The sequence below is a fragment of the Salvia hispanica genome, chromosome 4 (assembly GCF_023119035.1).
Source record: "Salvia hispanica cultivar TCC Black 2014 chromosome 4, UniMelb_Shisp_WGS_1.0, whole genome shotgun sequence".
In the NCBI taxonomy this organism is placed as follows: Eukaryota; Viridiplantae; Streptophyta; class Magnoliopsida; order Lamiales; family Lamiaceae; genus Salvia; species Salvia hispanica.
In genome coordinates this window covers 21,604,050-21,616,126 of record NC_062968.1, presented here as the reverse complement: position 1 = coordinate 21,616,126, position 12,077 = coordinate 21,604,050, and the positions used below count along the sequence as shown (strand labels likewise).

Below are 12,077 nucleotides of genomic sequence, written 5' to 3'. Positions count from 1 at the left end.
TATCTCTAGATATTCATATCTTTTCTATTAATTTATTAATAGATTGCATGTTATTTTATATTTATATATTTTAAAGATAAATCATAAATTTTATTAATAATATTATGCAAAAAAATCAATTAATTTAATTACTAACTTAAGTCAACACTTATTTAAATTTGATTTCCAATTACATTTGATTCACATAATTGTAGTTGATTTGCATAATTATAGATAGTAGTTATATTTGATTTATTACTAGTAATATTTAAAATAGTTCCATAATAGTAGCATATCATATGTAACTCCTATTTTTGTGGGAATAGTGGGACTATAGGAGCAAAATTAATTTATATGCGTCTAATTAGTTGATTGATTAACCTATAATTATATTACTCCACGCCATATCATAGTTCAATAATTATTTTTTTTCATAGTTCTATAATTTATTATGCATGCAATGAATGTAAGTATAATTTTATTTAGCCATTTAATCAATTAGCAAACTAGGCCCGGCCCAGCCCGACCCACTTGCCAAATGGGCCCGGGCCCGGGCTGGGCTCATTAAAAATTCCAAAACCCAGGCCCGGCCCGGCCCGCTTCAGATATGGGCCTGGGCCGGGCTGGGCCTAAATGTCAGTGGGCCTCAGTGGGCCCGGGCCGGGCTGGGCCGGCCCGGCCCACTTGACACCTCTAATTGGAACAAACTCTTCTGCGCACTCTTTTCAATGTTCTTATCAACTGTCTTTTCCAAATTATCCTCAACAGCTTTATTCTTCCCATTCTTCACAGTTGTTTCCCTCCTCCTCTTTGTGGTAGAATGAATGCTACACTTCACCGTAGTATCAACCTTAGACTTCTTCACAGACCGAATAACTTTCTGCTTCATACCTCCACCACTCATACTACTTCCCACATATTTCTCTTGCAATATATGCTCATGCTCACCCCATCACCTCAGCATCACCTTTTATGTCTACTTGCTCTATTGACCATGGCTTCTGAAAGGTAAGCCTCTTCCACCTCTGAAATCCTAACTTGTTCAATTCATCCACCAAATCAAAATACCCGAACTTATCAGGATCAAAATCACCACCTACTGCTGAAAGTAATCCACCTTCATATCTCTCAAACTTCCCATCTAGAATAAACTGCCCCCCATGATGGAAAAAAATTCCAAAGGGTTTCCTGATAGATTCAATAATAAATTTGATTAAAATTGATGCAATTAGGGATAAAGAAGGTTCGTCACACTTACTGGGGTACTGACATCGCGTAAAACAAGCTCTTCCTCGCGCAGTGGTCGTTCCTGCCGAGAAAACGTCAGCAGCTCGCCGTCGCCGCCTTAGTCGTCGCCGCCGCCTTAGTCGTCGTCAACGCCTTGGTCGCCTTAGGTCGTCGTCGTCGTGCTACTGGATGTGGGAGTGTGGAAAATGATTTGGGATTTGGGGGAGCTAGGGTTCCTTACGGGAAATGATTTGGAGTGAAATGGGGGAAGTGATTTGGGAGGGGGGAAATTAAATGGGATTTTAAGTGTTGGATTATTTAATTTTAAGGGTAATATCGCATCTCAGCGTCGACTAAGCATCTACATCAGATAAAAATGCCACGTAAGCTATCAACACAGTCGGAACCGACATGGGAAAACGGCAACGCCCAATTAAGTTCATGACATTACACGAACCTTTCAAAGGTCATGGGAAAAACCGGAATCTGGTGAAAGTTCATGATTTTAGAAGCAGTTATCCCTAAATTTTAATAGTGTTGTACTCATGAGGCGTTTAATTTTATAAAATTAGAACGATAAGATTGATAGGATATAGTAATGTAGTATACATATCTAGTTTTGCATATGGATTTTTGATTGTGGTATATTTAATGATAAATTGAAGTATTATAATGAAATGCAAAAATTTAATCAGAGAGGATGATATGCTACATATTGTATATGGGCTTCTTATATTATCACTACTTTTGTTTAATGCACGTTTAACGTTGTTAATTTGGATTTATACTCCATTCGCTCGCTATAAGAAGTCTAATTTCTTGGCGGCACGAGTTTTAAAAATGTTAGGAAAAGTGGAAGGAAAAAAGTTAGTGGAATATAAGTCTCACTTATATATATATATATATATATATATATATATATATATATATTAGTTTTAAATGAAATGTTGGTGGAATGAGTTAATAGAATGTGGGATTCTAGTAGTACATATGAACGGGTATTCCTATTCACGAATAAACTAAAATGGAAAAACATGACCCATATTCGCGGACAGATGGAGTATATATAGTTTGATTTTAATACATTAAAAAAATACTATTGAAATTTTTAATTTCATAAAATTCATAAAAATCGAAGCTTGATTTGCTAATTTATTTGATATTATAGAGAAAATACGCAAATCGAGCTATAATTTTATGAATTTATAAAATTAAAAATTTCAATAACATTTTTAATATATTAGAAACAAATTAAATATATAAATCAAAAGGAACAATACTAAACGTGTGTTTAATAAGAGTGGTGCTCACGTTAAGAGCTCCCATAGGATATGTACCATACTACTCTCTCTGTCCCACATAATTTGGGACACTTTGACCCGACACGGGTTTTAAGAAATCTAATGAAAAGTGCGTTGAAAAAGTTGGTGGGATGTGAGTCCTACTTTTAAAGTACTCCCTCCGTCCCATTAAAGATGACCCACTTTCCTTTTTGGTTTGTCCCAACCAAGATGACTCATTACTTAAAATGGAAACCCATTTATCTCTACTCTATACCCTCTCTCTTATTTTACTCTCTCCATTTAACACACAAAATAAAATTGCATAAAACCCCGTGCCGCCCAAGAAAGGGGTCATCTTCCTTGGGACAGAGGGAGTATTAGTTTATAATAAAATGTGAGTAGGAATGAGTTAGTGGAATATAAAGTCCACTATAAAAAATGGTAAAAGTGAATTGAGACAAATTATGTGGGACGGTCCAAAATGAAATATTGGGTCAAATTATGTGGGACGACGGGAGTATTTGGTAGCTAAGCACAGTAGAATTTTTTTTTAAAATGCACAAGTTGAGGACAGAATGAGAGGGATTTAGAGAGTTTTCTCATCTAGGTTGAAGCATGAGGAAAATCAATTCAACTTTGAATTTTTTAAAATTTCAATGGCTATTAGGTGTGCATCAATTATCTATCACGAATCTAGTTAGAATAAATATTTAATTAATTTAAATTGTTTACTAATCATATTTTTCACTCTAGCGCCTAACAAAGTCACGTTGTTTTATTGATAACTTTTGATGAAATTTCGGTTGATTTAATGTCGCAAAATATAATGTAGCCCATTGATAAAATTTGGGCCCTATCAATAGGGAAGCATTCTATAGTTGAAGGCCTATTCTTGAAATAAGAACTGTGTCACATCCCATGTATTGAATTCACCAAAGTCTGTTTGATAATTGCCAGCGTGGCTTATAAAAATTGTATGAATTAGTTGTTTTATTAAAATAAGAGTGAAATCACTATCACAATCACACAAGAGCATTCATAAGTGTACCTATAGTTGTGTGCATATGTATAATTTACTATGACAATAAGGATTTGTGGAGTTTGAACCCAAAATTCTTTAAGTGGAACTATACTATTATGATATTTTCGCAATAGAAATTAGCCTCAAATTATACCAACTTACTTATTAGCATTCTATCGTAAAATTAGTTGTGCAATGCTACTCTTCTTCATATTTTTTTAAAAATAGTATCGAACAATGACAAATTTCAAGAAATGAAAATTATGGCATCGACAATAGTTTGAAACAACGAATTAAATCCAATATTCGTAGTTCGACGAGGGAATTTGCTTACCTTGTGTGACCCCACCTCCATCTGTGGATATGTACCATATCAAAATAAGTCAATCAAGGAGAAAGTATAAGACATATGTGTCATTATACATGTTAGTGAATGAAGTTGATATAAGAAGAAGACGTAAAATTTCTTTATATTGAGTAAGCTTTGCATTGGGAATGATATAGTAAAAGTATAATAACTTTAATATGCATATAAAAAGGTAAGGAAAAGGGTGTGTTGCCCCTAACAGAATGATTATTGAACTAGTAAAAGTTGATAGTAAATTATTATACGGTATCAATAAATTTAGTATTACCATTAATAAACATACAATAACTAAAAATTAGAGATGAAAACAGAAAAGGAAAAGGAGAGAAAGAAAAAAAACGTAAGCAACGACGTCGTTTGGGAGAAGTTAAATTTACATAAGAAGAAAAGGAAAAAAAGGAAAGGCTCTCTCTCTCTACTCTCTCACTCCAAAACCCAAAATCAATGGGTAAGGTGCCAACTGCGGCAGCAGCAACGGAGATGAAGAGAACGAAGAAGAAGGGCCGTCCTTTGAAGAATCCCCCTCCCATCTCACCCCCTTCCAAAACCCCTCTTTCCAATTCCGCAAACCGGCGATCCACCCGCCGGAACCCTAATAATCTCAATTCTCCGGCGCGGTCGGAATTCGACGACGACGAAGACGAGCGCAAGGAGAAGAAGGTCAAGCTCGTCGTCCGCCTGCCTCAATCGGATGAGAAGACGAAAGACGACGACAAGAATCAGCTCCAGCAGAGCGGGCGGCATTCCGATTCGGCTTCCGAGTCCGGGTCGGACTACGATTCGGACCCTGGGGATGAGGATCGGGAGGGGCCAACGAAGAAGCAAAAGATAATTGGCGGATCTGACGATGGGGGTTTGGATCAGGTTTGGATTTGCAGCTCAATTTGTTAGATTTTCGGGAAATTGCACTGGATTTTGGCGTTGTTCGCCGCTGGCAATATTTGATTTGCTTTTGCTTCCATAATTTTTTCTAAAATTTTGTTGTGAATAATTTAAAACCAAAGTTTCTATTTTGGTACTACTCCATAATTTGGCCCCTAATTATCTGGTAGTTTTAAATGTGGGTTTTGATTTAATAGGGGTTTTGGGATTTCCCGCTCAAAAAAAATTAATGTTTTTACTTTTCTTTTTCTATGCTGTAGCTTCTGAAGATCTGAAGTGGGTATTGTGTTTTGAATTAGTCAATAAACCAAATTAATGATTCTGTTTCCTTGTAAAGATGTGATTTTTACATGATTTCGTTACGTTTTTGCAGTTTCTTTGTAGTTTATTGGAAATAAAACATACATATATGAGTCATGTACTATTTCTTTTCCAAATAAAGATTTTTCTCAAATTTTCTGCAATAGCTATTTTTTTTTCATTTGTTTATATAGAAGTGTGTTTTGATAAAAGTTCAGTTGTGGCTTTACCTGAATTGATTATTTTTCGCACTGCTGATGCTATATTTTCATTAACTGATTTGTGGTCGACTTAATTTTGTGTAATTGCTGATTTGAGTGAATAATGGGGTTTTGAATCATGAGGGTTGCATTGCTCTTTGCAGAATAAAGAGGTCATGAAAGGGACGGACACTCCTATACAAGGTTCCAATCATAATTTTTGGAGTTAGGATAATAAAGATAAATAAAGTTGAATAAATATGCATGGAATTGTGTTCATGTTTTGATTTGACTGTGGACTCTCGTTTAATTTGTGGACAGGGTCACCATTGGAGTCTGGTCCCACAGCTTCTTTACCTGAAAAAAAGTTGTTGGTCTTCATTCTTGACAGGCTTCAAAAGTATGCACTTGCTTCTGTACTTCTTTTTCATTTCGCCTGGTGCTTATTTTTCTTCCTATCGCGGACTGTTTTATTTCGGGTTTGTCAGCAATAGTTTATTGGATGTATCTTGATGCAGGAAGGACACATATGGAGTATTTTCCGAGCCTGTGGATCCGGAGGAGGTGATGACATTATCACCAATTGTTTATTATCCTTGATCGTTCTTCTTTTCTGTTGCTGATATAGACAGTTTTTCTTGCAGCTGCCTGATTATTTTGACATAATAAAGCATCCGATGGATTTTGGGACAGTGAGGAAGAAACTTGAGAGTGGAGCTTACAAAAACTTGGATGAGTTGGAGGTTGGTTTGATGATGAGAAGCCGAACTCATTTAACCTATAATGCCTTATGTGTTGTCTCTGTTCCATTTCTTTTTAGTTGACTGAAATGGTTGGCGAATATGCTAGGGTGAAGATATTATGTAATTATTCTTTACCAAGATCCTGAATTCCATAGTTTTCGGAGAGAACTTATTATGAAATAAATGAAATAAAAGGTGAAAGCTTTCTGCTGAGGGCAGATTTACTGATACTTAAAAGTCTTCTATAGCCTTGACTAGGAACATGATAGAACAGTTATTTCTGGGAATATAATGGTGATTAGATGCTTCCAGAACCAATATGATCGATACTAGGAGTGTCGATAATTCATCTGGATACACACACTATGTCATTCACTTCACTGTGTTGATCAATAGGTATTCTTGTTGTAGTATTTTGATGGTTAAGAGAATTACTTACGCATACTCTAGGGATAGTGCATCAGTAATGGTGACGTTGCATACCATCTTAAATTGATTTATGTAATACTACCTCCGTCCCCTAAAAATAGAAACTCTTTCCTCTTTTGGTCCATCCCCTAAAATTAGAAACTTTCTATTTAAGGAAATTTCTTTCTCTCTAATGAGGTGAGACCCATTTTCCACTAACACGCTTCTCTTTCTACATCTCTCTTACTTTACCAATTTTATATTAAAACCCGTGCCATTTCAAAAGTTCCTATTTTTAGGGGACGGAGGGAGCATGGCTCATTTTTTTCCAGCTTGAACTATTTTTTGGCCTATAGTTTGATTCAACAGTTTTTTCTTGTCAGTTCAGCTTTGGTTTCTTCTATCATGTAACTGAGGTACAAACGATGCGAACGCAACTAAATTGCACTCAGCTTTTCTTTTTTGTAAATTTCAGGCGGATGTAGATTTGATATGTTCCAATGCCATGCAATATAATGCTTCAGATACAGTCTACTATCGGCAGGTTTGGCTTGTTACGAATTCACACATCTTTTCCTTGTTTCGTCCTCCTTGACTCCTATCTGAATAATGGGAAACATAGGCACGGACTATACAAGAGCTTGCAAAGAGAGACTTTAAAAATCTGAAGCATGAAGGTGCTGATGGCGTACCTCAGCCCAAGATAGTCCGGAGAGGCAGGCCGCCGAGCAGCAAGAACCACAAGAAACCTCTGGAGACATCCCCATTAGATCGTGTTGGTACTGACCTTACTGCAGGTGCAACTCTTGCTAATGGAGAAGATAAGGCAACTGGGTCTAATTCTTACAATCTAAGAAAGCCATCACCGTTATTTAGGTACCGGTCGTCTGACCCATATATGTCATCTTACTCTTCAAGAAATGGTGAAAACCACTCTGAGTATTCGACGGATTGGAATAACGAATTTCCAGGTATTTATCCGTACACTTTCTGAAAGTCCCCACCACTAGTAAATTTTCATGCAACGAGCTAACCTCTTCTTTTCCAACTTGCAGCATCGATTTTAAGGGCTGACATGAAATATGGAAAAAAACAGTTTACAGTGGATGAGAACAAGCGCGATACCTACAGGCAGTTTGATCCATTGTCTTTAGGCGACAATTCCCCCCTTTTGTTTCATTCAAATGGAAGCATGAAGCGACTTGTGCCGGTATAGTTTTTCACAAATTGGGAATTGCATGTGCTTCATTTCAAGTGCCTTACTTACCTTCCGTTCATCTTGTAGGTGGGTCTTCAGGAAGCCCTTGCTTATGCTCGAAGCCTGGCAAGGTATGCTGCAAATCTTGGCCCTGCAGCTTGGAAGCTGGCATCGAAGAAGATAGAGGCGGTCTTACCTGCAGGGGTACAATATGGTCCTGGCTGGGTGGGTGAAAATGGAGCACCTCCCCAGCCATTGCTTATTACCTCAACCGAGAAGCAGAAATTGCCCGTTGGTGATTTTAGTGCGAGCAAACTCGTTACATCCCCAACTTCCGGCTTAAACTCTTCTGCCGGGGCTGGGCCCTGTGAAGCTATGGTTGAAGCTGTTAACAAACTCAACAACCAGAATGAGGTAGCTGGACAAGGTGACCCGTCTTCTTGGAGAACACAGTTCCCATCCCAGCAAAATCATATCCATAGAAATGGTTTTAGCGGAATGTTTGGGTCCGGTTCAACTGCAAGAGCAAAGCCACAGCATTCAGTCACCGAAGGTGTCTCCACTCCATTTCCGAAGGTGGAAATGGTATCCCCAAATGAGCGTTCATCGAGCCATTCTTCACCTATCGAGCAAACTAAGTTACCCCCTGGATTTCAAGCAGGTCAAGTTAAATCCTCTAACGCCCTTGGAGAAGGTGAAATACGGAGCTCTGTCAAATCTTCGTGGCCAGTGCAGCAGCAAAGGTACAACCTTGCAGTTCCACCGGATCTGAATGTACGAGTCCCGGCTGGCTCACCTGGATCGAGCCTGCAAATTGGTTCACCGCGACAGCCGGATCTGGCATTACAGCTCTGAATACTGATTCTTCCGAAAGATAAACACAGGCTTGCTCTCAAGGGCTGGAGTTCGTCGGAAAGCTTGTATAGATGAACGGTGTATCTAATTCTTTAGGCAGAAACTAAAGACTGTTTTAACATTTATGACTTGGAGGATGACGGGACTGGAGGAGACGATAGGCGGGAGATTTCGGCCGTAAGCAAGGTTTTAGGTTGTTTGAGTAGAGATTGGATTACAGATATAGGTTTCTGCATTTGGATATGAATCAATAGTCAGTGTAACAATATTTACAGAGTTTGCTTGTGAGCTCATTCATTTAGTCCAAATACTGTATGAAATATCTGGGATTACTCTGCTGTTATGTATGATCATAACATCATATTTCTCTGACTCGAAGTTGATGAAAGGCGAGATCAAGAGCCGGTGAGTTGGGGGACGAGATCTAAGATCGCAGTTGGCACAGCTCGTTGCCTTGAATACCTCTGCTGCGAAGCGAATTTGCCGGGATATACCGTGATCTCAAGTTATCAAACATACAATTGGACAATGACTTCAATGTAAACTTGTCTGATTTTTGGCTCACCAAGCTCAGGCCGGTGGGGGACAACACCCGACTCTATGCACGAGTGATGGGAACGTACGGCTATTGCACATCAAAATATGCAATAAATGGTAATCGCACCTAAAAATCCAACATGTACGACTTTTGAGTCGTGCTGCTAGCGCTCATCACGGGCTGCAAGGGATTATCACGGGCCGCGAGAGGATCGGTTTAGGTAATACCCAAATGGAGTGGGAAAGGGGTTTAATATCAAGTATGTTTTCATTTTTTTTAATCCTTCAAAAATATCCGAATTTTATGTAAATTATTACGCAAAAGTCTTCATAATGATCGGAATCACAGACCCATAATCTGAAATTTCTCCCAAAAATATATGTATTCTCGACTTCTCTCCTATTATTCCATACATGCTGAAATAACTATAACTAGGCTTGGCCTGTATTAATAAATAGTAAGTAGTAATTTTCAATTTAATGGCAGAGAGCAAATAAATCGAATCTAGAAGCATCGAAAATGGAAAATTTGTAGCACGAAATTTCTTAGAAATTAGTGTGAAGTGTGAACAATCCAGGAAAAGGGTTGGCTGACTTTTAGTATATTATTCATTATTATATTTAAATTCTCTCCTTTTTTATTATTTGTATATTACTTGGCGATATTTTTATAGGAAAAGTGGATTCAGTTTGATTCCTTTGCTTAGAGCATCTCCAATGCCGGCTAGCCAATCGGCTAGTCGATTCGCGTCGCTAGCCGGTCGGCTAGCCGAACCATTGGAGTAGGCCAGCGGAAAATCGGCCAAAATTTCGGCGTGGGCTAGCCGATGGCGTGGCGCTGGCCGATGCGCTGGCCGCCATTGTGGCGTGCCGATCGGCCAGCGCTATTTTTTATTTTTATTTTTAATTTTTTTTTTAATTTTTGAAAAACTATATAAACGCGATTTTCTCTATCTCTAAATTTCTGTACAAGAGCAACATCTAGCGATGGACAACAACAACTAGCCCAATACAAAATTAAGACCTAAAACAGAAACATGTCATACCGTCAGCGAGTCCCTCGTTCGGCTAGCGGCAAACTATAACGGATTCAAGGCATACTAACATTTTTTAATGTATTTTTTTAATAAATTAGTGAGGAGTAGAGTGGAGCGGTGGCTCGTGTGTGGAAGTCCGGATTTTTTTTTATTATGTAATTTTTTTGATTTTTAGTCGATGTACTTTTTTTATTTAAATAAAATTAATGAATTTTCCCGTATATGTCTCGTAAATTTAATTCGGTAATTTAATCGTAATTTTAATTCCGTAAATGTAGTATATTTTGAATTATTTTTATTGCGGCTGGCCTATGGCTGGCCCAAATCTGATGTGACAGGTGAATTTTTAGTGCTGCTGACGTGGCATGGAGAGAGTGGCTGACCTATGGCTAGCCTATTTGCATTGGAGACGCTGACAAACAAAGAATTCCGTGAATCAATTTAATATATTGACTTTATGATTGTCCTCGTTATCATGTCTACTAGTAATTAATTATCTCTTATCTTTTTGTTTTATTTAATTATTAAACCACGTGTGAAACGTCCACTAAACATATTTTAAGTATTACTAAAACAAACCATTTAATTTAGTGCATATGTAATGTCATCAGTCACCACTATACATATTTTAGATCTTTATTTTGTAATAAAGGTCTTATTTGATTTAGTAACACATATGATAAATCACATACAAATTGTATGCATCATGCAACAATAATTAAAACTAAAGTAGCATAGGAATATATCTCATTTTATTTGTTTGAAGTTCGTTATTGACAATAGCTTATTCAAAATGGGTCTATTTTTCTTAGTCGTGGAAAAAGGTGAATGATGATATATGCTCACATTTTCTTCTTCATTAGTTATATATTCCACGTAAACATTAATTCGATGCACCTTACAACTGTACTAACATACATAGGCCCCATATTTTGCTATAATTTCAAGATAATATTATACGAATTTTAGTGCAATGTTAATAATGTAAGAAAAAAATGTATAGAAAAAATGAGCAAAGCATGTTTAAAATGAGACACCTAATAAGAATTTATGAAATTGTTAATAATGTAAGAAAAAAATGTATGGAAATATTGATCAAAGTATGTTTAAAATGAGACACCTAATAAGAATTTATGAAATTGAAAAGCATAGTACTTTTTTAGTGGATTAAGTATAATAATATCTTTGTCTATAAAAAATAGACTAGGTTTTACCATTTTAATCATCTATCAAAATAAAACTAATTTTAAAAATAATTTTTTTAAATACTAGTAATGCTGCTACTAACAACGTGGACCTACAATCCACAAACTCTACTTCACCATTTTTTTTCACCCTTTCTTATTTTATCAATTTATATGTCAAATTCGTATTATCTACAATTTTATTTAATTTTTTTCAATAAATATACTAAAAAGTTAGATTACTTTGAGAGAGAATTTTTTGAGGAAACTTCCATCGGTTTTGATGTTTTCAATTCATTAGTTGTCAACCATAAACGGTTGTAATAATAACACATTATTCAACACAAATATGGTAATCATTGTAATACTATACACCTAATTATTTATAAGAAATTATTATATACTTAAATAATTTTTAACGTAACTTCTAGAATTACCCATCATATTTTGTATTGCTACTTATAAAGAGAAGCACCGGCAGATCTTGAAGGTGGGAGGGGACGGTCCCTTTCTTGCAACTAATTTCCTTTTATCCAGACATAAAATTCTAATGTCCACTTCCTCGGTTTTCCCTAATGTCGCACCGATAATAGATCAAAATAGTCAATTCTGCCCAAGCTAATATATAATTCGTCCATTCCATTTACGAAATCTAGATTCGCCACTGAAGAGAAGAACATTTACGAAATCTAGATCCGCCACCGAAGAGAAGAGCATGAAGTTCTATTAGTATAATCTTTGTACTGGACATTACGGCCATAAAATATCCCTAGTTGGTCATTCATCAATAAATTCATCATATTTTTTGGTGCATCATCCGACATCACCAACTCAAGATGCACATTTACACTCAAAC

General features: G+C 36.6%; 1 protein-coding gene across 1 annotated transcript; it reads left to right on the top strand.

Annotated features, from left to right (window-relative positions):
* The first annotated feature begins 4,278 nt into the window (after positions 1-4,278).
* LOC125221935 lies at positions 4,279-8,835 on the top strand. Its single transcript, XM_048124280.1, has 9 exons — positions 4,279-4,741; positions 5,424-5,463; positions 5,581-5,659; positions 5,778-5,823; positions 5,904-6,002; positions 6,886-6,954; positions 7,033-7,381; positions 7,466-7,620; positions 7,696-8,835. The coding sequence occupies exons 1-9, from the start codon at positions 4,322-4,324 to the stop codon at positions 8,461-8,463; spliced, it is 2,025 nt and encodes a 674-aa protein (XP_047980237.1). The 5' UTR covers positions 4,279-4,321; the 3' UTR covers positions 8,464-8,835.
* Positions 8,836-12,077: the final 3,242 nt, after the last annotated feature.